General features: G+C 45.2%; 1 protein-coding gene across 1 annotated transcript in view; it reads left to right on the top strand.

Annotated features, from left to right (window-relative positions):
- Positions 1-1,625: 1,625 nt before the first annotated feature.
- MYO10 (myosin X) overlaps positions 1,626-26,788 on the top strand; it is a 215,886-nt gene continuing 190,723 nt past the window's right edge. The window contains exon 1 of the mRNA XM_065874870.1: positions 1,626-1,849. Coding sequence (XP_065730942.1) covers positions 1,829-1,849 — 21 coding nt within the window. The 5' untranslated portion in view covers positions 1,626-1,828. The remainder of the gene's footprint in view (positions 1,850-26,788) is intronic.

Genomic DNA, 26,788 nt, shown 5'->3' with positions numbered 1-26,788 from the left:
AGTTTCCTCGGTAGTTGTAGGAATAAGCCACGCCCGGTGGTTAGGTGGAGCTGGAAGTGGCATGAGTAGCTGGACATCTCTGGGCAGGCTTCCCATGGAAGAAGATGTGACTTTCTGACTTGAGTCTTAAAGGATGGGAGCAGTTGGCAAATCCCCTAGAGAGAACTTTTCAAACCATTTGTGGTGAAGAACCAGTTGTTTTTGTTTCCAATCTGCCAGGTACCAATAGGAAAACCCTGCTGTGCCAGGTATGAGTCACCACGAGTCTGACAACACCCAAACTGGTTTATACTCGGTTCAAAGAGTCCACAGATCATGTGCTTGTATGTCGTGGCATTTTATAAATTGCTACAAAAGTTTCTAAACCTTTGCTCTCAATTTCTCTACTTGTTACAGACAGGCTCCAAACAGTTTGCAGAACAGCACAAGGCCAGGTGCCATCCTTTGAAGGCACCTGAAACTTGCTGGAAATGCAGATTATCAGCGCTCATCCCACTCAATTCCAGTCTGCATTTTAACAAGATTCCCAGGTGATTCCTGTGCACGCGAAAGTTTGAGGACCTGCCCCAGAGAAACCAGGACTCAGTACCAGGGGGGTTTGATCCTTCATCCATCTCGCTTCCATTTGACTATCTGCTGCTTCCTTTAGGTCCAGGAAAAGTGCAATTGGCCACGTCCTCTTCCAGTTTACAAAACTACATTTTCCCACTGCGATGAAAACGTCTTTTATCCTGGGTGCAGGAGAGAAACTCCACACGGGTAGGCAGCTTCCAGAAATTCTGATTAGCCTCCCTTCTCCGCTTTCATCTGGCCCAACAGCCGGGGCAGCTCCACGGACCGCGCTTCCGTCCCCGGGGTCGCTCATCTGCCGAGCTGCATTAATGAGATCCGCGTTGAGCCGGTTCCAGGGCGTGCTAAAGATCAAAGGCACACACACACACAAATCCCCCAACCCCTCCTCCTTGGTGACTATTTGGTCTTTCTCACCAGAGGGAAGAGTCAACTCCCCCGCCCGCACCTAGGTGGGGAGGCGGGGAGGAGCTGGGAGCCGCTGGGGCCCCGCCTTCCCCGCCCGTCCCGGAGCCTGCGGCGGCGCGAGGCACAGAGTGGGCGGGGCCTGGGCGAAGATGGGGGCGGGGCGCGCCGGCCGCGCGAGGCCGAACCTTGCGGAAGCGCGGGGAGGGGTCGGCTTAGGGCTGGGCTCCTGCAGGGGGGGGCGTGGCGTAGGGGCCGGGTGGGCCGGCTGAGTGGGCGGGGCTAAGCCCTTGGAGGGGCGGGGCGAGGCGAGCGAGTGGGCGGGGCCGGATGAGCGGGCTGGGAGGGCCGTGCTCTCCTGTCCGCAAGTCTCCGTGTGGCCGTGAGCCGGTGAGCCTGGGCGTCCGAATACTCACCGGGGCGGCGCTCGAGCTGGGAGAGCCATTTCGGGCTCGCTTTGTGGCCGTTGTCCCCCTGCCTGCCCCGAGTGCCTCCGGCCGGAGCGCAGAGGGAGGGGGCGCACTCCCCAGCCCCCCGCCTCCCTCCCCCAGCCGGGGGGAAGAATGTGCCACCAGCTGTTCTCCGCTCGCGAGCGCGGCGCCCAGGAGTGAGGAACTTGGAGAAAGAGGAGACAAAGGCTGCAGTTGGGACGGATGAGTTAGAGACTTGGGTTTGGGCAAACAAAAGGTGCGAAAGACGAGAAGGGGAGAAGGAGATGGCAGCGGGGGAGCCCCGCGGGCTCGAGTTTCTGGGAGTCGCGCTGTGACACGCATGGTTTCCCCGGACCTTCTGCTGGGCTGACTTCCGCGAGCTGGGAGCCGGACTCGGGCGAGTTGGGGAGCGCACGGGAACAATGGACAACTTCTTCCCCGAGGTGAGTGCGCTCGGGGCCGGGAGGGCGGGCGCCGGCGTCCCGGGCCGGACTGCTTTCCGTGAGCCGGGCGCGGGCTCTTTTCCTGCCCGGAGGGAGGGAGGTGCTCACCGCGCCGCGCGCACACACGCTACCGCGCGCACTTAGCCCGAGAGGGTGAAACTTTCTGGGAGTCGCCAGAAACCAAGCCCCGGGGAGTCTCCGGCTGAGTAATCCCTGGCGGAATTTATTTTGTCCCGCGCTCCCACTTGGCCCCGGGATGCAGCGAAGGTGAGCGTCCTTTGGCGGGGGTGGCTGGCTCACCGGGTGTCCCCGCGGCGACCCGCGCGAGGTGAGCTGGCGGACGAGGGGCCCGGCGGGGAGATGTGCCTGCCCGGCTGCCTGGGTGCAGGAAGCCCAATAAAACGTTCATCGAGGACTTGCCTTTCTCCAAGAAAGGTCTGGTCTGGAATTTCCTTTGCAAAACGTGCCGGCTTCCTGTGAGAGGGGTGCAAACACTTCCAGAGGAGACGCTTAATGAAGTGTGAGAAGGGAGAGACGAGGGTTTAATCGTTCACTATGTTCTCGGCCTGTCGGACCTTTGGGGTCTAGGTTCTAGTGCTCACCAAGAAGTGCTCTTCTAGGATCTGAGATCATTCCAGAGGGTGAGATCAAAAGATCATGTATTTGTGCTGACTGTCCCTGGCAGATTTGGAATTCGAATTTAAAGAAAATCTTTTAAGAGCGAACATTGGTTAGTTTTGAAAGATTAAACTGATGCTCCTTTTAGGGTCATTGAGGGCGGGACACCACGGTTACTTGAAACCCTTGACTTGAGAACCCTTTTCTCTGGGATCGAGAGTTACCGTGGTTTCTTGGCTCCCTTTCCTTTCTTGGTTGTGTTTATTTAACAAATTCTATTTAAGTTTGAGGTTTGAAGTGGCTCAAAGTAAACTTAGTTGGCTTAATGAGTCTGATGTGTCTTTCATTGAAAGCCAGGGGATGTTTTGTAAATCCAGGACAGTTTTGGAACCTTCCAGCAAATTGGATTGGTGAGGGTTTGCCTCTCTGTTGGCTAACTTGCTTTCTCAGACTTAACTGGATTTATTATTTCAAGTCATTGTGCTTTCCGGATGCCCACTTACTTTAAATAGTCTGATGACTATTTATAGTGGCCAGAGTGGTATATTCTTGTGTAATAGTAATATCCCTTTTTTTTTTTTAAGCGGTGTCTCACAGGTGATATCCACATTCATGGTGAGAGGTGGACTGGAAAGGAATTAATCATTAATACATATTTCTCCTTTTTTAAAAAAAATGAGACCTATAATTGTGAGACTGGCATTTGCTAATCCATAGACCTTCGTTTTCATGCCTGTAAGAAGGCACCAGAACTTTCTGCAGGAGTTGCAGGTTAACCAGTGATAAAAGACCGGTGGGCTAGTTTAATTGCTTTCATCTGTAAGAAAACCTGAGGCTCTGCCTGCGGGACTCTAATTCTTAACTTTTTTTGGCGGGGGGAGGGAGGCCTTTATTTTTCTCTTGTGTTGTGAGTTCTTTAGGAAATTTGATGAGACATAGAATTTGTATTCGATTTGTTGGGGTCCTTGTCCCCATGAAGCCTGTCTGTAGACTGCAGGGGGCCAGTGACCTCCCCTTTGGAAGAACTCTGCCCCCTAGTGGAAGTGGGGAGAACTGCAGGATAACATGGGGCAGCTGCAACCTCCTGCCCTGGTATCCTCCCATTGGACTTCGAAGTACTGTTTCTCCTTACACTATGCCTTGGTTCAGTGTAAGGAGACCTAGTTGTTGGATTTTATATCCATGATTAATATAATATTGAAGTTGGCCTTCAGAGATCTTCTTCTCCATCCCCTGCCTTTCCTAGATGAAGAATCTTAATCCAAAGACGTTAAGTCACTTGCCCAAGGTTGAAGAGGTTGTTATAGAACTCACAGCCTTTCTGCTCTGTTGCTGGTGACTTTAGTATTGGGGGACATTTTTATTCAAAGTTATACTTTTACTCTTGTGATGTATTTCTATTACAATGTTAATTTCTAATCAGAAATTAACTTCTGATTAATTTATTTCTAGTCAGTAGTAATTTCTAAATCAGAGTTCCTCCCCTAACCATAATTACTTTGAATGGGAAGCCAGCAGGGCCAGAGAGGCTATACAGTGCTATCAATTGAAGACATACTCCTAACATAGATCCTGTCTCTATGGATCTCTCTATGGAGTAAGTGTGGAAGTGATATATTTCCAAGGACGGCAAAATTGTAAGGCCTCTTGTATCACGAAGTGGTGTCCTGTTCTTTGGTAACTTTTCCCATTGTGACTTAGGGATAATAACTAATTGCTTGTTGGACAGCAATTTGAAGCTAATGTTAACAATTGAAAAAAAATTGAATGAGGTGTCGCATGTATTAGCTTTATGTGTGAACGGCCAAATAAGAAGGAAATGAGAGCTCCTTGTGACTCGCAGCTGCTATTTAGAGCTAGACCAGAGTTTCTCAATATGGGTACCATTGACATTCTGGGTCAGTCAATTCTTTGGTGTGGGGGAACTGTCCTGTGTAGAGTGGGATGCTAAGCGGCATCCCTGGTCTCTACCCGCTGGATGCTACTGGCACCCCCAAGTTGTGACAACCAAAATGTCTGCAGACATTGCCAAATGGGCCACAGAGGACAAAATCATTCCCAGTTGAGACCCACTGAGTTAGACCCACAAAGCAGTTGCCTCGTGGAATTAATTCCCGTGCGTGTTGCAGGCACAGCTTTCTTGCCTACTTTACGTAGCATCAGGCATCTGACTGCCGATCACCTGGAAGCTTGTGAGGCTTGTGCCCGGAAGCTGATGGCTACTGACCTCAAAATGTACCCGGGGATTGGAGAAACTGAGCGCCCTACACTCCCCGAGTTTCAGTTTATTCACGGCCTTAAATCTTTATGACATCTCTCGAGTGAATTGTGTGCGCACTTCTTGGAAATTTGCTTTTTCAGCATTTAGAGGTAAGTTGTTAAAAAGTTACTTCACAAAGAACCTAAGGTTAGGTATGTCTGTAACCAGAAGCAATTTTTTTTTTTTTTTTGCGTTACGCGGGCCTCTCACTATTGTGGCCTCTCCCGTTGCGGGGCACAGGCTCCGGACGTGCAGGCTCAGCGGCCATGGCTCACGGGCCCAGCCACTCCGCGGCATGTGGGATCTTCCCAGACCGGGGCACGAACCCGTGTCTCCTGCATTGGCAGGTGGACTCGCAACCACTGCGCCACCAGGGAAGCCCGCCAGAAGCAATTTTTAAAACAAACTGAAAAGGCTCAACCAGCAAAGTGGCAAGACGGCTGTGCAAACGTGTTGATGTTTTGAAGTGGCCACTGTTTCCAAGTCCCCAGTGCTGGGTACAGTGCCTAGAATACTGGAGGGGCCAGTCAATGCCAGCTGGACACGTAAACGAGCGCGACTTCTCTGTCTTGTTTTAGGAACAGGAATGGCATGATGGCTGTTCAAGCGAAAGATCTTTTGAGGCTTATTAACTGGACATATATGAACACTTTGATTTTTCAGAAGTGTGTAAAATATACACAAGTAAGATACTCATAAACACATAAATACAAACATAAAGTAGGTATTAATGTTTTAAGCACTAAATTGTTAGTGGACAGCATTCCAGCTGTACCTGTTTCTTACAGCCTGGTTCACCCTGGGCTGGAACAAACGCACCTCTCCAGATGTTAAGTGGAAACACCTTCCTCATTTCCACTTAATTTGGGGTGGTGTCTTAATTTTGGTTGTTACCTGGAGTTCAAATAGTTTTTTAAGCTGGAACAAGTTCTTGAGCCTATTTTTCTCCCCTTTTTATAGTGTTTTGTTTGTTTCACATCTTACTGGTATGTTTTGTCTTGTTAAAAGAAATAAGACTGTTGCTTTTGGCAGCTCCTTCCTCCCCCTCCCCCCAATCATCTCTCAAGGGCAGAAGGCAAGCACTGAGGACTTCCTTGTCCCACCACATCCTGCAGGCCACCCCTTTGACGACTGTAAAATGGAATCATCAGAACATTCCCTGGTGTCCCCTTTTCCCACAGTGGAGTCACAGTGCCTTGCCCTTTCTGCACACCCCGCAAGGATTCCTGTTGTCACTTTTGGGCCCTGCCATGTTGGGTGCGGCAAAGGCACGGAAGCAGCTGGGAGCAGGGAGCCCTGGTCTTCTGGGCGCTCACCTCTCCCCAGATCAGGCCCAGAGCAGTGTGGGTAGAGCCAGCACTGTTTAACCAGAGCTGTGCAGGGAGAGTGCCGAGTGTTTGTTTTTCCAGCTCTGCTGGCTTTTAAGTGAGGTCACCTTTAAGGACACAAGCCTTGAATGCGCTCTTCTATGGAGTGATGGGAAATAGGGTACCTCCTTATAAATGCGTTTCAAAATTTCAGAATAACTTCTACGTAATTCAGTAAGTCCCCTACATAACGAACGAGTCCCGTTCCCAGAGCACGTTCGTTAAGTCCAATTTTGTTTTTAAGTCCAACAAAGTTAGCCTAGGTACCTAACACGATTGGCTCCATAGCACTGTACTGTAATAGGTTTATAATACTTTTCACACAAATAATACATAAAAAAACAAACACAAAAAATAAAGAAAACATGTTTAATCTTACAGTCCAGTACCTTGAAAAGTACAGTAGTACAGCACAGTACAACAGCTGGCATCCAGGGCTGGCATCGGGTGAACAGGCAGGAAGAGTTACTGACTGGAGGAGGGAGAGGAGGTGGGAGATGGTAGAGCTGAAGGATTGTCAGCAATCAGGGACGGAGGGCAAAGCTGCAGTTTCACTCGTGCCTGACATTGATGGAACACACATTGGCATCTTTGAACGTTCGCAACTTGAAGGTTCGTGTGTAGGGGACTTACAGTCTCAGGTCATTGATTTGCAGGGCACGCTCAGGCAGGAGCAGCCAGTGAAGTCTACAGGAAGCTGGGCCACACTTCCCTGGGCCTGAACGCCCCTGGGCGGATTGAGAGCCTCCTCCCTAAGAGTAGAAGAGATGTGGCCTCTGGGAGGCTGGCTGTACCCTCCACACCTGTGGGCTCTCAGCCAGGTTATCTGACTTTCCTGGGCTTCCTTTCTCTGTCTGTAAGCGAGCATAATAGTGTTGACCCTGCATGGTTATTAGAATTCGAGATAAGATTTACAAAGCTCTTGGCACCTGGTAAGTGAGTAATAAAAGGTTAGAGTAACTTAGAAATTAAGAACGAGTGGCCTTTGATGGTGACTGAAATCCCAGTACTCTGTGGTGCAGGGAAATCTTGGTCTTCGAGCTGTTGCCAGTATCATTTCTGGTGCTAGATTGCACTTATTAATTTTCTCCCTTTGGACCAATACACTTCTGGCTGATTTTCCAGAATTCTGTCTAAAGCATGTCTAGATTGCCTATAAAGTCAAGCTCACGTTCTTAGTCCGGTTTCCAAGGCCTCCTGATCTTGCACCTCTCTTTATTCTTTTTCCACGTGTGAATTCTATTCCAGAGGATCTATTACCAGCCCTCCTCCATACTTTCGCATGTGCCCTTCTCTCCGCTGATCGGATGTCCTGCCTGTCTAGCTCCTTTTTGAAACCATCCCCCACAAGTCTAGTCCATGGTCACTTCTCTCTTTCCTATGAACTTGACTCTAATTCTTTCTGTCCTGGTTGTGTTAGGAATTTACCCCTTTTAGCTCGAGGCTTTACTTATTTTGTTTTCCCTTCTCAGATGAACAGAGTCTTGAGAGGTTAAATAATCCGATTTATAAGTTTCATCACCTCGTTTGCACTCAGAGGTCCTTAAGGATGGGCTTCTATCCTTGTGTAGCTGTTATTTTCCTCTCGAGTACAGATTTTTTTGTGGTGGGAGGGGAGATGCTTCTAACTTTCCCCCTTGATTATGAAGCATTTTACAGTTCTTTGAAGACAGTAAAAAATATGTTTGCTGTTTATCGAGTGCTTATTGTGTGCAAGGCATGTTTCTGAGCACTTTCCATTCAGTAATTAAGTTATTTAACAACCCTATGAGTAAGGCTCCATCGATGAGGAAAGTGGGGCAGAGAGAGGTTAAATAACTGGCCCAAGGTCACACAGTTAGAAAGTGATGGCCAGGCTTTGAACCCACACAGGATGTCTCCAGAGGGCCTGTGCTCTTCACTGCCATGCTTTACTCTCCTGTTGGTGACATTTGTCTTATGCTTGCGTCACTGTGTCTTTGATGAAGTGCTTAAGACCTTAGGCAGCTAGTGAATGATTTTTGAGTTGAAAACTGCATGGGGGTTTGGGAAAACAAGTGGCCCACGCCCCAGAAACACTGCAAACCCAGCAGGAAAATGTTTGTCAGCTTTTGAACATGCCTCCAATTTTTATTTGCTGTGCCTTTTACTTAGGAAAGACAATTACCTTCTGTTTCCTTGTAAGATGTGGTGTCTAAGGCTGCCGGCCCCAGCCTCATGAGGATGGTAGGGAGATGTAGGTAATAAGGCACTTAGAAAACTAGATTTTTGAGAAGTAGTTATTTTATTAAAAGAAAGGATAGGACTCATTTGTCTCCCTATTCCAAGTCTCAATTATCAGAGTATTCCTCTTGGAGGTTTTCTGATGGAATCTTCTCTTTCGATTAAAGATTCTGGCTGCCTTTCCAGAGTTTCTCTATATCCGTTGTTTTACTTGTTAGCTTATTAATGCTTGTGGGTGATCTTTGACAGGAGAGCGGAACATTTCTCATAGAGCATTCCTTGAATAAAACATTTTGATACCTCACTAAAAGCTGTTTGGAAAATGTGTACGCCGGGCTTAATATATGAAACTTGAGTCCCCAGTTTAAATCTAGCCCCTCGTGTCACATGACATCACATCATCTGACTCTGCCAGTTACAGGAAAAAGTGTTAGAGTTCTTGTGGCAAAGCCATGCCACATCTCTTGAAGCACAGCCAGAGCAGGGGAGGACCAGATGGCAGTTCGGCATTTCATAGTTCTATCTTCTCCCCAGCTTCAGTATCTACTCTTCAGATTGAAAATTGCCTCTGTAGAAAGGCATTTAAAATTGTGGTAATTAAAAAAAAAAAAGAGAGAGATTTATATTAGAAAAGGTCGGCAATGTTGAATTTTTGTATTTTGTGGTAGGGATGTTTATCTTTATTACCTGTCAGTGATTAAAGGGCAAGGTAAAATGAGATTTGGACGTTGGAATAGAAAGTAGCTTTTTCACTTGGCCTCTTACCTAATACTGGGTCCCAAAAGAACTCCATAATTCTTTTAAGTGTCATTTTTGGGGGTCAGTTAATAACATGTAAGCAGTATCCATTGACAGTGATGTACATTGTGGAGAGAAGTGGACTTACCTCTGGGTAGAGTCTGTTCATGCTATCTACTTTGTGTGTTAAAAGTCTATTTAAAAGTTTTTCTGGTAGACTTCGTGCTCATGTGTGTGGCTACCATTGATTTTTGGGTTTTATCAGCTTCATAGATACTTAAATTGGGTTGCTAGGAATATATGTAGAATTAGGAGTGTTCTTGCTTAAAAACAAAAGCTTTGATAAACATAGATTTACAATATTACTTTTCCACGTCATTCTTACATTTTTTTCTTTCCTTAATCCTGCAAAGAGTATGTGGTAAGTTTAGAAAATTTAGAAAATGCCATAAGCAAAGGACAAAAACTTTCTCAGTCCTCCTCTTAATGTTTTGTGCTATATGCTTTCTTTGCCTCTGTATCTGTTTCTGTGAAAGCGCACCTGTAATGTTTTTCACTTAAGAGTTGCTTAAGAGGGCTTCCCTGGTGGCGCAGCGGTTAAGAATCCGCCTGCCAGTACAGGGGACACGGGTTCGAACCCTGGTCTGGGAAGAGCCCACATGCTGCGGAGCAGCTAAGCCCGTGCGCCACAACTACTGAGCCTGCGAGCCACAATTACTGAGCTCGCGTGCCCGTGTTCTGCAACAAGAGAAGCCACCGCAAGGAGAAGCCTGCATGCTGCAACTAGAGAAGGCCTGCGCTCAGCAACGAAGACCCAATGCAACCAAAAATAAAATAAATAAATTTAAAGGAGTTACTTGAGAAAAGCTTTAAATGGCAAGGATCTTGCATGTATACAGACGGCCCCTGTGATTTTCAGGGCCGGGGACAGGAGTACAAATGCAAGCCCCATATCACATCTGTAAAATATTTAAGTTATAAATCAAGCTTCCAAACCGGTAAATAAGTGTCTTCTATTCTCCTACCTTGATAAATATACCTTCATTAGGACACAATCGAAAAATGTCTAAAGCTATGGGTTTTATTGCCCAAAGTCAGACTATGAAAGATGAACGAAGATAATTATAGTTGCGCATGTGTGGGTGTCCTATTGATGGACCAGTGATGTCTGCGTGAGTAATAGACATATACTCCATAGTAAATTTTCCATAGGTCTACTTTTCTTGCCCATATTTCAGCAGAATCACTAATTATATATGGTTACAGTCAAGATTTTCACAATAATTTATGTGTTACTGACAGTAACGCTAAAGTAAAAAACCTTTCTGGAGTCATTGTGGTTCTTTAATTAATTTCAGTTTGGGGATGCTTTGCTAAGGCAGCCAGTAGTTATTGGCATTGTCAACAAAATTCATACAGCAATATTTAGATTAAAAAAAGGAATAAGATTACATATGATAGGTTATGGATACTGCAGGAAGCACAAAATATTTTAATTTTATTGTATAAGTCATATCATTAATATTGTGAATTTCCACTGTTTCTTAAAATATTCCTCAAACTTTTCAATCCTGTGTATATTATAAAGAAAACTGAAAACAGAAGTTAATTTGTTAAAAATCTGTTTTCAGATGAGACTAAACCTTAATGCATCTCAGCCAGAAAATAGTCGACATATAAAAATGTGTGAATCTTTTTCTTCCTAGTCATGCAGATGTTTTTATTGCCTTATATTTTCTTAAAATACCAATTTTGTTGCCTGTTTCACATGTAGCTCCTGTTTGAAGAAATTTTTCTCTAAAGTTTTTAAAAACACATTTTTTTAAAGTGAAGTGGCCAAATTAGGTTTTTGGGGGGGTTTTGGAAGCTTTTGCTAAGATTAATAGTTTATATCAAATAGTTGCTGCTACTGCAAGTTCAAAATTAATATAATATCATTTTCCACCAAAGACCGTGATTTACGCTTTATTTGAGGAACTTCTGTTTGTTTACCTTCTGTTTTCTTAGTGATGCACAGTGTACTGGTCTGAGTGGCCCTGCGTTCTTCCTGGACATGTATCCCTATTTATGTGTCCATTATAGGTGTTTCTAGGTGTTTGCTATTATAGAAAACAGGACACATACATTCTCGTACCCAGGTCATTGCTGGCTTCTCTGATTATTTCTCGGGGGTAAAATTTTCCAGGAGTGGGGCTGTTTGTTCAAAGGGTTCGCACATTTTTACTTAGACTATTTGGCAGCAAAAGTTTTCTGAGAGGTGTCGGTGCAGATTACAGCAGGCACAGCTGAGACACCCTGTCATGATGTATTTATGGTAGCAGGGATTTTGTAACTTCTTATTAGAGTCTCAATGACATGCATTGTTTCACAGAGGAAACACATAATACTAGATTTCTGTATCCACTTGTTAGGTTCTTCTCTGAACCAGAGTGGAGGAAGGAGGCATTTTTCTCGCTTAATTACGTTGATTGGCATCTGACCCCCAGAAATCCCAGTGCTGGTACCTGATGTTCATTTAAGGCCAAAGCCTACACAAGGGACCTTGCTGTATACTGCCTGGGGAGCCATTGGCCATTTGTTTGGGGAATCGTTTGTATGGATTTTTCTTTTAATTCTTATTCCTTTGCATTGTAAGTATCCCTGTGAGTTAACCCTGGGCTACAACAGTTACTTGGTGGTGGTTCTAACTGTAGGGATTTAGGTAACGTACAACACTGTTGATGGGTGTGTGTTTGTGTCTGTGTGTGACTGGAAGGCTTATTATTTCTATTAATTACCCCTGGGAGATCTTTCCATGGACTTTGAAGTAGAAGTGTTGAGTTCTGGGTGAAAATAACACTCCACCTTTTACAACGTATACCACTGTCATTTAGTACAGGTTTGCTTCTGTTTATCTCTGCCCACATTTTGTTTTTTTAATGATGTGCGCTAAGGGCCAAAGGGTATGTACAACCCTCCTGTACCTTTCAGCCTCAGATTTTCAGAGGTGGGTAAGGGTGCCCTCTTTCTTTTTCTTTTTTTTTTTTTTTCTTTTTGCAGTACGCGGGTCTCTCACTGTTGTGGCCTCTCCCGTCGCGGAGCACAGGCTCCGGACGCGCAGGCTCAGCGGCCATGGCTCACGGGCCTAGCCGCTCCGCGGCACGTGGGATCCTCCCGGACCGGGGCACGAACCCGCGTCCCCTGCATCGGCAGGCGGACTCTCAACCACTGCGCCACCAGGGAAGCCCCTGGTAGTCTTTTAATACCTGTGCTAACATCCATCATCATTCCGAGGCTAGCAGTTATTTGCGTAATACGCTACTCTGTCCCATGGCTGCTGAGAGGTCAGATTCTCGTGGCCCTCCTTGTGTACTTATTGCAGTGCTGCTGTCAAAGAATGTTTTGACTGCGGACTCTGTCTTAAGCAGTTTGAGGTCGATTCAGTCGAACCCGGTGCATTTGAACCCTTGCTCACCATCCTACTTACCAGCAGATTCCTACTCGTGGTCTCTTTCGCCGAGACGGAAGCTGTGTGATATCAGTGACTTTTGATGGCTAGGCTGTCGAGGTCAGAAACATGTGACAGCCCCACCTGGACCAGCCAGGCGGGCAGTGTTGGAGTTCGCTGCAGCCCAGACTTCTTGGGATGCGGAACAAGAATGCTACAGGAGGGCTTCCCTGGTGGCGCAGTGCTTGAGAGTCCGCCTGCCGATGCGGGGGACATGGGTCCGTGCCCCGGTCCGGGAAGATCCCACGTGCCGCGGAGCGGCTGGGCCCGTGAGCCATGGCCGCTGAGCCTGCGCGTCCGGAGCCTGTGCTCTGCAACGGGAGAGGCCACAGCAGTGAGAGGCCCGCGTACCGCAAAAAAAAAAAAAAAAAAAGAAAGAATGCTACAAGATATTCCAGTCATCCACCAGTATCTTGGCAGGCCGGGATGGAAGGGGGTTTCTTTGATGTAAGCCAAGACTTCCACGGCTAGGGAAAGTGTCCTGACTTGTCGGGTATGTGGTCGTGGCCACTGTGAGGGATCGTCTGGGTGGACGGTGGAACAGACAAGGCCCAGCCTCCACCCTGCAGGCTGGGAGCCACAGAGCACAGAGCAGGGACGCACCCTCACTCTGGTCCTGGGTCTGGCCAGTTCGGGAGGAGTGCCCAGTGCAGATGAACCCAGGAGAGAGGGGAGCATTTCCCAGTTATTTCTTACTGGGCTCCTTCTTACAGCCTACTTCTTACTGCTTCTGGTCCCATGATTTGAAAAAAGAGCTTATCAGGTACAGGGGAGCAACATGTAGAGAGGTAAATCCCGTGGAAAGGAACTCCTGTTTGTAATCTCCCCCCCCCCCCCGCAGTGAGGGGCCATGTGACAGCTCCCCCAGTCCAAGGACACGCAGCCTGAACTCCCCTGCCGCCTACTGCCAGCTTCTGAGCCAGCCCTCCACCTAGCTCTGCTGTCTCCACCCAGGACCCCTGACCTTGCTACCCTCTTCCTTTTGTAATTAAAACTTGAGCCGAGAATGAGCGCGAGGTCCTAGAGAGACGCCCTGTGCTCTGCTCTTCGCCACCTAGGTTGTCTGTCACAGGGTTTCTCCACATAGGAATTTTCTGTCATTGTAACTCCTGTTTTATATGAATAATGCCCACCTGCTCTTGTTTTTCTGCCAAGTATGTGTCTAGAGTATGACCAGTGAGTGTTTCAACAGCAAGTAGATGAGCTGTTGCTTCTCAAGTGTAAAAGAGGGATTTTGTTTGTTTAAACTGGTTTATATAAGACATTAATATATCATATATGTACCTGTGTACCTATGCGCATGTGTGAATATCTGTAATATAGATACACATATACGTATGTTACATATTCATATATAAAACATACATGTTCAGTGTAGCATCATGGTTGCTGACCGAGGCAGGCAGAACTGTTGGTGTGCGGACTGAAGTATCTTATACCAAGGTCCTGTTGCCTAAGGGTTTCTGTCCACACCTAGTAGATGTATTGTTTGCTCTCCAGAAGCAGAATCTTTAGGAGGCAGTGTTTATGAACTGCTTAGAGTTTTCTAAGAAGATGAAAGTTACAAGCAGCCTCCCCACTGTTTTAACACCCTACTTGCCTTATTAGAATGGGGTCATCAGAATACCGCCCTGTTAATCCTGATGAGTTTCCATAAATTTTTCATTCCTTTGGGGATTCTCACAAAAGTAGATGCCAAGTTCAACTTCAAGGATATGAAGTCAGGTGCCCACTGTAAATTCTGGCATTAATTTTCAGACCTTGAGAACCACTGAAATTCTTGGATGTCTCTCTTGGGAGTGTAGCTTTTTCAGCTGTAACAATTTCCTTCTTGCCTTTGGGTAGGTCTGGTGGGCTAGCTTACTGTATTTTGGGTTCGAAAACCACATTCACTTAAGGTTCTCTTTGAAAAGGCCAATGTGCCCTTTCTATAAATCTTTTAAAGATGGAATCACCTGTTTTTCAAAGTATATATCAGAATAAAAAACATCTGATAAAATGAGCTCTTGGCTGTGAAGTGAAGACGATTGGCTCTTGCCGTACAGTATTTTGGATAGCAAGTCAGGGACTCTTTGCATACACTGTGAAGGGTAAATTGTGCATCTGTATTTTCACCATAGTTATTATTTTTCAGTATTTTACCATAAAAATTAGAACACGAGTCATCAGTGTTAAGAGTAAAACAGGTAGCAAAAAGTGGTCTAGCTTGGCTGCCTTAGGCCTTGCCCTTTTGTGGATTGTATGCAGTGCTGAGAAAATGTGCTTCTGAAATTAAAATCTCTTTCAAGGAGTTCAGATGGCTCTCACCGGGAATGTAACTTTATATTTATTCACTATTGTCTTTGAGATATCAGGTAGATTCCTCTTCCCTGAGGCACGGAGAACTAGGTTCCTTTACCCAGGGTTTATCACCAAATGATGGGGTCAGAAATATGACTTAGGTTGTGTCCTTTTGAGTCTCTTAAAATCCCCCTGGGCTCTTAAACCTCCACCAGATCCCTAAATGGGGATCTTTAGAGTTGGCCTGTGCACTTGAAACAAGGAAACAGGATATGTCAGAAGAATAAAAGGTCCCTTGAGGGTGTTCTTTTGCATTATTATAAAATGTTTGATGAAGTTGAATAGCTGTTCCCTCAAGGAAAGTAAGTTTTTGGAAGCTAATTTTAAAAAATGTCTTTTTCACACCCAGCTTAGGACAAAATTACCTTTTAAAGAGAAGAAACATGTATATTCTAGCAGTGTATTCCAACTCAAGTCAGTGGTTCATTTGTCCAAGGAGGAAATACGATGTAGATTTAGGATTTAATATAGTGTGGGATTTTGGTGATAATTTGAATACATGGAATCTGCATCGTGGCGTAGCCCTTGTGCTCTTTCCAGCCTTCACGCCGTCTGCATTTTCTTTTGTCCAGTTGTTTAACTTGCAAAAGTGTATTGATCACTCACGTACCTTGGGCTGGGGCTGTGCTAAGTTCTTGACATGGATTAATTCATTTAATCTGCCCCGTAGCCTTATACGGTTGGTACCAGTCTCATCTCCATTTTACATATGAAAATAGAGAGTCTTAGAGAAGTGAAGTAATTTGTTTAAGTTCACACAGCTGGGAAGTGGTGGAACCAGGGTTTGGACCCAAAGATATTCAGCTGTGTATGGAACTAGACATGCAGCTGAACAGTAGTTTGTAGAGAAGGAGGTAAAGACAGAATCCATGTGGAGAGCTTTGGGAATGTGTATTTGCTTCTCCATAGAGAGCAGACCAAAGTCACGAGATACAAGCCCCAGAAGAATTACCTAATTTGCCAGCGACTGCAACAGGGGATAGAAATTTTCCTATAATCAAACAAACCAAAGACATAGTCCTTCCGATTGCTTTTGTGATGGCAGCAACTGAACATTCATCCTGAGTGACAGGCATAGTAGGAGTTGTGTTTGGAGAGAAGATTTCAAAGAATAGCTTCACTGAAATATTTGTAGGTTTCTGGAGAGCATCTCTATGGAAGGCGAAGGTCGCACTGAGTTTCCTGAGTCATTTTTCTTGGCTTTGGTCTGTTTCTGATAAACTCCAGATTCCCATGAAGCAATGTTGAGAGAAGGCGTATTTGCTGTGGAATCTGTGCGCAGTTTGTGAATCTCGCTTGTCATCTGTGGAGCTGATCACTTTGTCTGCCCTGTGTATGTAGGTGGCACTCAGCTGACTGGTCATGGTTTAGGACTGTTCACATCTTCCTCAGCAGAGATAGATGAAAATGCTATTTCATTCAAGTTTAAGGATGCATTTTTTTCTTTTTTTGCTAATAGAGACTTTCTTCTTTTAGAGCAGTTTTAGGTTCACAGCTAGTGCTAAAACTTTAAAAAAACATATTGGACATTGACCTTTCAACGGATGTGAGATTTTCTTTCTTTCTCTTTTTTTTTTTTTTTCCGGTACACGGGCCTCTCACTGTTGTGGCCTCTCCCGTTGTGGAGCACAGGCTCCGGACGCGCAGGCTCAGCGGCCATGGCTCACGGGCCCAGCCGCTCCGCGGCATGTGGGATCTTCCCGGACCGGGGCACGAACCCGTGTCCCCTGCATCGGCAGGCGGACTCTCAACCACTGCGCCACCAGGGAAGCCCATGATGTGAGATTTTTAAAAGATAATGGTTTACATCGAAATCAACTTTTCAAAGCTGTAATTCAGTTAAGGTGGTGATATGGTAGCTGCTAATGTTTTTCATTCCTAAGAAGATACAGATTTTGTAGTTTAAAAAAGAAAGTGCTAGCCTGGTTGAATCAGCAGATATGTTCTTGGTCATAAAGTGTACACTTTGGATGTTGCCAAGGGCTGGGTGCATCATTTGGGATGGAATTAGAAGTCTGTTTTATATAGAATAGTGATTCTTAACAGGGAGCGACTTTGGCTCCCCGGGGACATTTAGCAATGTTCGGAGACATTTTTGGTTGTTACCACTGATGGGAGGAGGGGGCTTACTGGCATCTAGTGGGTAGAAACCAGGGATGCTGCTAAACATCCTAGAAAGCACAGGACAGTCCCACACAACCCGAGTTGATTCAGTCCAAACGTCAACAGTGCCAAGGCTGGGAAATCCTGAGTTAGAAGATTGACTTGATTCTATAACCCTTTTTTATTTTATTTTAATTTTCTGTGTTTTCTAAGTAAAATTCTTCCTGCCAAAGCAGCTTCTGTAGTGTAATTTTTAGGGATATGTGTTTGTGTATGATGCATTCATCTGATTGTTATTTAATTTTCATATCTGAATTCTATTATAGCTTAGTAATCTATCTAGATCGATTGTTATAGCTTAGTTATATTTATTCCAAAATTTTCTAAATAAAACATTTATACATATATATAAATCTGTGTATTTATGTAGTGGGGTATAGAGTAATTTTTCTAGGTCTTCTGAACTATGAGCTTCCACTTATCCTAAAAAGCAAAGGAACAGGCCTTAGGACAAGTTTGGTCACAGAATATCAGGAAATGGTTGTGTATATTTCTGAGATGGAAGAAAGCTAACCAGGGTCAGCACTCAAGATCTGCCCTCTGGCTCTCTGACCTCTCCTGTCGTTTGTCAATTTCCAAGCACTTGGGGTAGCAACCCTGACAATGAAAGAGCCAGCTTCTTTGAACAGGATAAGTGAACCTTTACCAACAAATCCCACGCCACACCTTCTCTTTTCCCGCTTCTCCCAATTTTGATGAGTGTGATTTTTATTTTCTTTCTGCTTAATTTTCACCCAGTATGTTGTTCTGTTGCAAGCCATAGTAATGAATCACTGGAAGCTTGGTAAAGGTAGTTGAATCAGCAGGCAGAACTTTTATTTGCTGAAAATCAGTGGAAGAACACTCACTGCTTCTCACCAAGCCTTTACTGTTCTCACCAAACCTTCAGGCAGGAGGGAAATTAGGTTGGGTTCATCTTACAATTCTTGGATTTAATTTGTGGTGTGGGAGTGAGTTTTTTGTAAATTTTTGGCTTAACGAGGTGTAAATGACATATAAAATTGTAAGATATTTAAAGTGTACATCGTACTAGGAGTGAGTTCTTTCCATGATTCTTCTCACCTTTTTCTCCCCTCTAGCAGGTGGACCAAAAAAGGAAATATTTATTTTCTATTCCTTCGTTGCTTTTTAACCTGTCAATGAGACATCCTTCTAGATGAATTTTAGTGTCATGCATGCTTTCTTTGTTGATTGGGCATCATTTAAATAAAAGGACTCCTCAGGGCTCTAAATGGGATGTTTAATTTGTCAGAACAAGAGTCCATACCACTATCTGCTAACATAACATTAATTTACTAAGTGGATAATTGGTTGCACATTAACTGACCCTGATGTGGAATTAAGGACTCTGGACGTGGTTCAGGATGGAAATCTGAGCTTGATATTGGTAATGAGGTTTCAGCGATGACATCATCACGGAGGCTTGGACTCACCACTCTGGACCGAGCCGTGCCTGGTAAGAGACATGTACCAAGGACTTATTCACCAGCTCGGTTAGTTCAGATTAATGATAAACTCAAGGATGGTGAGTGATTTCTTTGCTTCGGGGATCACTGCTCATTAAAGACCAGTGTTGATGGAATTCAGCCTGATTCAGTTGTGCCAGCAAGCCTGTGACTGACCTGGGATGCTTGTGAGACCAAGGCTGTGCTAAAGCCGGCATCTGGCTGTGGGTGGGATTCCCACCCGTCCTTACTGAGACCAAGACTCAATGGAGAGGGCACCAGAGGACACCAAGGAAATACAGCTGACCAACTGATGCACCTTGAAAGGTCCCTCAGATTTATCTAGAAGCTATAAACCTCTAAAACTGACAATAAGAATAGAGGACATTTATGAGACACTTAGTTGGTGCCATGTGCTCCTCTGAGCCTCTTATATCCATCATCTCATTGAACGCTCTGCGGGTTAGGAACTATTGTTAATTCCACGCAGAGCTGAACAACCTGTGGCTTAGAGAGGTTAAGTAACTAGTCAAGTCACGCAGCTAGTAGATGGGATTCCAGGTCTCTTGTCTGACTCCAGAGCCTGTGTGTTCGTTTCTCCTCTTCCAAGTTGATGTCTTGTGAGCTTATTACAGCTCTCCCAGCCAGGTGGATATTGCCAGTCTGGAAGACTGACTGTGGATTTTATCAAACGTTTGGACTTTTCCCAGGGCAGTAGGATCCCGTGCTTGGCAGCAACTTTATTTCAAGGTTATTGTCATGGCTTGCGTATCTAGTTGAGGGTGTGTTTTGTCTAGGACTCCCTCAAATATAGGACAAGGCTGGGGCTCAGAACTCAATATTTGCAAATTGGCAAAATGAAAATAGTGGACTCGGCAGAAATAACGAGCCTACAGAATTAACAGTGACATAGTGGGCTTGTTGGGATATCACTGGTCCCAACGAGGAGATGGTCATGGACATTTCGATTTGCCCTTTTGCCAGCCACTGTCTGACAGCATAGCTTTACTGATGATGGATATTTAGGTTATCTCAAGAATGGGCCCTGCATGCTCCCTAGAGGATTCCAGCAGAAGCTCATGAAAGACCTTGGAAAGGTTGTCATGGGTCAGAATCACCTGGAGTGGCTGTGTGGCCAGCAGGTGGGATCAGTGGTGAGCCTTCTTGGCCAAGCTGCTCTCACGTTGGCATATTAAGGTCTTTATCCTTTATGTTGAGATCAGACAGAAGTTGCTAGTGTACCTTTGCCTTTCCTGACTTAGCTTACTGCCCATCGTGTTCCAAGGGACCTGCTTTTTTTCCGTAAGGAGCCCAGGCGAGCTGAGTGTGGTGTATTGTTTCTTGCCTTGACTGAGACGATATAAAAGTTTTCAGCCCTGAGGTGCAGAAAGTAACCCACATTATGGAGGTTACTCCTTCTCTGGTGTCTCTTCAGCAGCTGTGTCCCATGGCCTCCACTGCAGGTCTGGGCTTTGCTTTGCCTGTTGTATTTGGAGCTCTGCTTTTTCTGTCCTCATTTTTGAACTTTCATACATACACATGAATTGGAGCTCTAACTTGTCTTCACACACCTGCCCCTGGTTTGGCCACTGCTCAGGATTGATCGTGTTTCTGTGTGGGACCATCCCCTCCTGGTCTCCAGCCCTCGCTCTGACTCGTTGCCCTCTGGGGTGTCTCAGTGATGACAGGTCTCTTCTTCCTCCTTCACCTGGAGTATCCACCCTACAGGTGTGGTTTCTCAAGAGATGACTTCATTCACAGACTTGTAAAGAAGAAGGTTCTCTGACACCAGGGGTGAAACTTGAAATTAGTCATTCAATCTTGAGTTTCAGATGGCTGCGCGAGGAGAAGCAGAAAATCACAGTTTGAAATGTTCACAAGTAATTCATGGCACAAAGACCTGGAGTCCTTCCAGAGTTACCAAGCATACAGCTCCCTGCTCTCTTGCTAGTCAAAGAAGAGTTGATTGTTACCCAAGGTTTGGATCTTTTAAATTAATCGGCAGGAGTGTTAAGAAAATATTGATAACTGCTTGGACCTTTTAAAATTTGTTTTTAGCACCTTTCAATTCTGAATATGAAAACCGTTTGTTTTATAACTGGGAAGAGAGCAGTGACTTTTGAGATTTGGGTTAGGTTATCCAACAGAATGGAAGCACTGTGAGAAACGTAGGCTCCTTTTTGGTGAACTTTATGAAAACCAAAGGGAAGATAGAATCAGTTCTTTATTTTTTGAGGAATAAACAATTTTCTTCCATTCTAGTGTTCACTTGGCAGTTGGCCAGGAAGCGTGCCTACAGCTCAGGAATCATCCCAAACCTAACTAATGGAAAAAGTCTGACTTGCTGGAGGCTGAAATTCAATACTGAGGCGGTGACATGGGGAGGGTGTGTGTTAGTGGTGGGGCAGGGTGGTGGGTAAAAGACGTTGGAAGCCTTAACCCCTGGCAGCTATAAATGAATACTCACTCACTTGGGTGGCTAGAATTCATGCTTTTAAAAAGAGCTTTATTCTGCCATTTGGTCAGAATTAAGATATGATTTAATGTATTATGTCCAAGACTGGTCTAAAAACATACTCCTTTTCTTTTGATTTGAGCCAAGTTTAATTAAGAGCACTGCTCGACAAGCCCGTTAAATAATTGAAACATTTTCCTTCAAAATCTTACCCTTAATGGAGGCATTATGTGCAAAATAATGCGTTTTCTAAAATGTGTATCGAGACCCAGACTACAGGAGGCACTACGTGAAAGGATTGCAGATTAGGGGCCGGCAGGTAAGAAAGTGAGCTATAGGGAGCAGTGGGGACTGTGGTTAGCTGAGCTCACAGACCTGAAAGAATTAAAGCTCCATCTTGCTAGGTCTTCTAGTTTTGTTCTTTTTTTTGCCTTTTCATTTTTTTGAAAATAATTTTGTTGTCGTTGGGGTATAGTTGGTTTACAACGTTGTGTGAGTTTCTGCTGTACAGCCAAGTAGATTTCCCTGTGCCATACAGCAGGTTCTCATTAGTTATCTGTTTGATACATAGTAGTGTATGTATGTCAATCCCAATGTCCCAATTCATCCCAAACCTGCTTTCCCCCCTTGGTGTCCATACATTTGTTCTCTACATCTGTGTCTCTATTTCTGCCTTGCAAACTGGTTCATCTGTACCGTTTTCTAGATCCCACATATATGTGTTAATACACGATATTTGTTTTTCTCTTTCTGACTTACTTCACTCTGTATGACAGTCTCTGGGCCCATCCACGTCTCTACAAATGTAGGTCTTCTAGGTTTTTTTTTTCCATTTTTTTCATTTTATTTTTTTTGGCTGTGTTGGGTCTTAATTGTTGTGCGCTGGCTTTTTCTAGTTGCGGCGAGCGGGGGCTACTCTTCATTGTGGTGCATGGGCTTCTCATTGCAGTGGCTTGTCTTGCTGTGGAGCACAGGCTCTAGGCATGTAGGCTTCAGTAGTTGCAGGATGCAGGCTCAGTAGTTGCAGCATGGTGGCCGTAGAGCACAGGGGCTTCAGTAGTTGTGGTGCGCAGGCTCAGTAGTTGTGGCACACCGGCTTAGTTGCTCTGTGGTATGTGGGATCTTCCCAGACCAGGGATCGAACCCCTGTCCCCTGCATTGGCAGGCAGATACTTAACCACTGTACCACCATGGGGGGTCCAGTCTTCTAGTTTTTAAAGAGAGACCAGATATGTAGATTTCTGTGAATTGTCCCAGTTTGTAAAATGTTGACAAGTAATGCTGTACATTTTGGTTTTCACCGAGTGGGCCAAGCACGACTTGACTGGGGCTTGTGTCCTCTACATAGTGAGGCAGTGATGTTTCTTAACTTTGGAGCAAAAGAAAGGACTAGAATGGCCTCGATTTTCCTTTGGGTTAGTTTTAATTCGCTTCCAAAAAATATTTACTGTGTTGTGAAACCGTTTTGCAAGGGTGGTATCTAGGTTGAATTTCTGCATTTTCGGAATGGATCCCCACGTGATTCAGTGTTTTGGGACTATTCTTTGTTTTACTTGGCTAAGCCAGTGTTAGAAGCCGGATAATCTTGTCTTTTGGGGTAAAACTTTATTTTTCAATTTTAAAAGTTTACTATTCTTTTTTTTTTGCCGAGATGAGAGGTTTGGAGGGTTGGATGCCATACTAAGATTCTGCCCCATCCCTCTTCATCTTTGCATTCATTCACCAAGACTGAGCACCTCCCCACAGAACGTAGTATAGAGGGAAGGCCGTGGAAGCACACCGCCTCGGTTTGGACGCTGTCCTCCTGCTTGCTGGGCGTGTGACCTTGGGCAGGTGCCTCGTGTTCCCACGTATAAACTGGGTTTGACCATCACCATTCAGTGCCTCATGCTCCTATTTGTAAAACGGGTTTGACCATAACTCTACTGTCTTAGCTCGGGCTGCCATCACCAAATACCACAGACTGGGTGGCTTAAACAACAGGCTTTTATTTTCTTATGTTTCTGGAGGCTAGAAGTCCGAGATTAAGGTACTGGCAGGTTTGGTTTCTGGTGAGGACTCTGTTCCCGCCTTGCAGAGGACCACCTTCTGGTTGTGCCCTCACATGGATGTGGGGAGAGAGAAAAAGAGCATGTGGGCATGAGCGAGGTCTCATAGAAAGACACTGATCCTGTTGGCTTCACCCTTATGAGCTAATTTAACCCTCCAATAAAACCCGGAACCCATTAAACATTCATTCCCCGTTCACCCCTCCCCCAGTCCCTGGGAACCACCAATTTGCTTTCTATCTCTATGGATTTGCCTATTCTGGATATGTCATTTAAATGGTATTGTACAATATGTGACCTTTAGTGTCTGACTTTTTTCACTTAGCATGTTTTTGAGTTTCCATTCACTTGGTAGCATGTATCAGTACTTCATTCCATCTTACATCTGAATAATATTCTAGTGTTGGCTCTGGTTTTATATAAATAAATGTGTATAAAACACATTGTATGAAAATGTATATTTATTGATAAATTTTATATATATGTAATATGTATATGTCTATACTTATTTATGTTGCTTTCTGTCTGGCAGGAGGCCTGCATTTAGAGAGAAGGGAATGGATGTACTTCTGTGGCCTTGGAGCAGAGTGTCAGGGTGGCTTTAACACAGGTCCCACTTTGTCCCTCTATTTTCAATTGGTTTAACTAATAAACTTATTTTAAATGGTTTACCCATACCCCACACACCCCTGCCTACATACGCCAGAGGTAAAGGAGTCTTTAGAAAACATAATGGTAGCTTCATTCACAGGAGCCTGAGGCTCATACTTTGACCGTCAGTTTGCTCACATGTGTGATTTCACATGCATGATCACACAGTTGTATGTTGGTTTTATCATTCACCTTAAGTATTGCCAGCTGATAGGAATTTATAGCTTTTTTGCTTGAGATAATATTCAGAGGTGATTTTTGCTTTAGTTTTAAGAGATTCATCAATTTTTTACTCTTTAATAGTAGAGAGGTAAAGGTAAGATTTTATATTGCATTTTATTTATTTTTATTATTTTTAAAATTTATTTTATTTATTTATTTTTGGCTGTGTTGGGTCTTCGTTGCTGCATGCAGGCTTTCTCTAGCTGCAGCAAGTGGAGGCTACTCTTCGTTGCGGTGCACGGGCTTCTCATTGCAGTGGCCTCTCCCGTTGCAGAGCACAGGCTCCAGGCACACGGGCCTCAGTAGTTGCGTCACTTGGGCTCAGTAGCTGTGGCACGCGGGCTCTAGAGCGCAGGCTCAGTAGTTGTGGCGCACGGGCTTAGTTGCTCTGCAGCATGTGGGATCTTCCCAGACCAGGTATTGAACCCATGTCCCCTGCATTGGCAGGCGGATTCTCAATCACTGCGCCACCAGGGAAGCCCCTATATTACATTTTAAAGTAATATTTAAAGCTTAGACAGATGAAGTCACACGGATGTTTGCTGCATCTTCTCAGCAGCTAAGATCTGGAAATGCCAAAGAATGGATTTCCCATATTTCTCCCACGGTAGACGCATTAAAAAGCAAAACCATAGGTATACTTTGCTTGCCTTTATCTACACTGACGTTGTCTATTCTGTGGGTGTTTTTTTAAAAAAGAGGGAGGCTATATCTCCATCTGTAAGCGTTGCAGCATAAAAGTCTTTTGATATTGTCTGCAGAATCCTTTTCGACATAGTGGCAGCACTTGGGCCTTACTTAGGGATGGATGAAATTGTCCTGTGGGTTTTCATTTTTCAGGAAATCACTCTAAATGAAAATACCATCAGCAAGGATCAGATCATCAGGCTGAGTGATCAGTGGTCATTTCTTTAGTCCTCTCCGTAGCAGTTGATACTTTCTCCCTTGGTTTTCCCAGGCTGTTGTGTTTCCTGTGACCAACTCACTCTACTTCCATTTCCTCTGTTGACTCATTTTCTGTCTCCCACTGGAGAGGCAGTGTAGTATACAGTAAGCCCCCTACATACAGATGACTTCCATTCCGAGATTGCGTTCGTAAGTCCAGTTTTGTTTGTAAGTCCGGCAAGGTTTGGCTAGGTACCCAACTAACACAGTCAGCTATATAGGACTGTACTGTAATAGGTTTATAATACGTTTCATACAAATAATACATAAAAAACACACACACACAAAAGAACATGTTTAATCTTACAGTACCTTGAAAAGTACAGTACAACAGCTGGCATACAGGGACTGGCATGGAGTGAACAGGCAAGAAGAGTTACTGACTGGAGCTGGGGGAGAGGAGGTGGGAGAGGGTAGAGCTGAAGTGTCATCAGCAACAGGAGACAGAGGACAAGCTGCAATTTCACTCATACCTGATGTTGATGGAACACACATTCGCATCTTTGAAAGTTCGCAACTTGAAGGTTCGTATGTAGGGGACATCCTGTAATTACAAGAGCACGTGCCCTGGAATGACTTCTGTTTTGAATCCTGGCTCCACCATGTAATAAAGTTAAAAAGAGGCCAAGAGTAGAAGCAGAGGGAGTAAAGTTTAAGTGACTCTCAGAAATCATGATGGGTTCTTTTTTTTCTTTTTAATTAATATATTTATTTATTTTTGGCTGCGTTGAGTCTTCACTGCTGTGCACGGGCTTTCTCTAGTTGCGGCGAGTGGGGGCTACTCTTTGTTGTGGCGTGCCGGCTTCTCATTGCGGTGGCTTCTCTTGTTGTGGAGCACGGGCTCTAGGTGCGCAGGCTTCAGTAGTTGTGGCACAGAGGCTCAGTAGTTGTGGCGCACGGGCTTAGTTGTTCCGCGGCATGTGGGATCTTCCTGGACCAGGGTTCGAGCCCATGTCCCCTGCATCAGTAGGCGGATTCTTAGCCACTGCGCCACCAGGGAAGTACCTCATGGTGGGTTCTTGAATGTAGATAGTTTTCTCCACATTAGCCAAGGGGGTTGAGAGGGGAGGGGGTGAATCAGGAGACATGTCCGTGGAAGGCCTGGCAGGATCTGCAGCTTTCTGGCACTTCTTGGTTTGGGAGATGGGATGGGTGAGGATGTCAGCTTTGCACCTGGTGATGGTAGAGACCTTCAAGCTGGGGGCGGAGAAGGAGAAAGCCTGGAGAGATGATTTGAGGTGGATCGGGCCATGCTGGATTTTGATGTCCAGTCCTTGGTGGTTAACGAGTTAAAACCGCCGTCCGGTGGGATGTCAGTGGGCATTAAACAGTTTTCTTCCCTTTTGACCAGTGACTTTCAGTGGGGGTATTTTGGCCCCAGAGGACATTTGACAATGTTTACAGATCTTTGCTTGTTACAACTGGGGGTCGGGGTTATACAGCGAGTAGAGGCCAGTGATGTTGCTAAACTTCCTACCGTGCACAGGACAACCTCCCACAGTAAAGACTTGTCCGCCTCTGTTGTCAGTGTCGCTGACGTTGGGAAGCCTGCTTTAGGCCCCTCCTGAAGTAAGGGATGCCCGTTCCTTTAGTCCTCAGAGCAACCCGCCAGCTCTTCATCCAAGTCTGTAGTGGGAAGGGTTTGGGGGGGGGGTCCATTTGGGACCCTACCCCTCATTCCCACCAGGACGCCCTTTCAGAAGCCTGCCTGTGGCCCCGGGATGGGACAGCAGCGGTTCTGCCAGGCAGTGGGTACCCTCGGGGCCTGTAATGGATATGGGCCGTGTGTGAGAGACACTTAATCACTTCTGTGAAAAATGCCAAGATATCTCTGTTGCTTCTGACAGAGACCGCAGTTGAGGATGTGTCTGTCCTAATCTAAGGGGGCTTTTTTCCCTTTTTTTAAAATTTGCCATGGAAGATATGGAACAGGAAATCGGACTCGACAACGGCTGGATTGTTCTCCCTCCTCAGATGTCACTTTGTTAACAAGTTACT

Source organism: Phocoena phocoena, chromosome 3, assembly GCF_963924675.1.
Source record: "Phocoena phocoena chromosome 3, mPhoPho1.1, whole genome shotgun sequence".
NCBI classification, from domain to species: Eukaryota; Metazoa; Chordata; class Mammalia; order Artiodactyla; family Phocoenidae; genus Phocoena; species Phocoena phocoena.
Note: the sequence above shows the minus strand (reverse complement) of the source record. Positions and strands in the feature narration are given on the sequence as shown.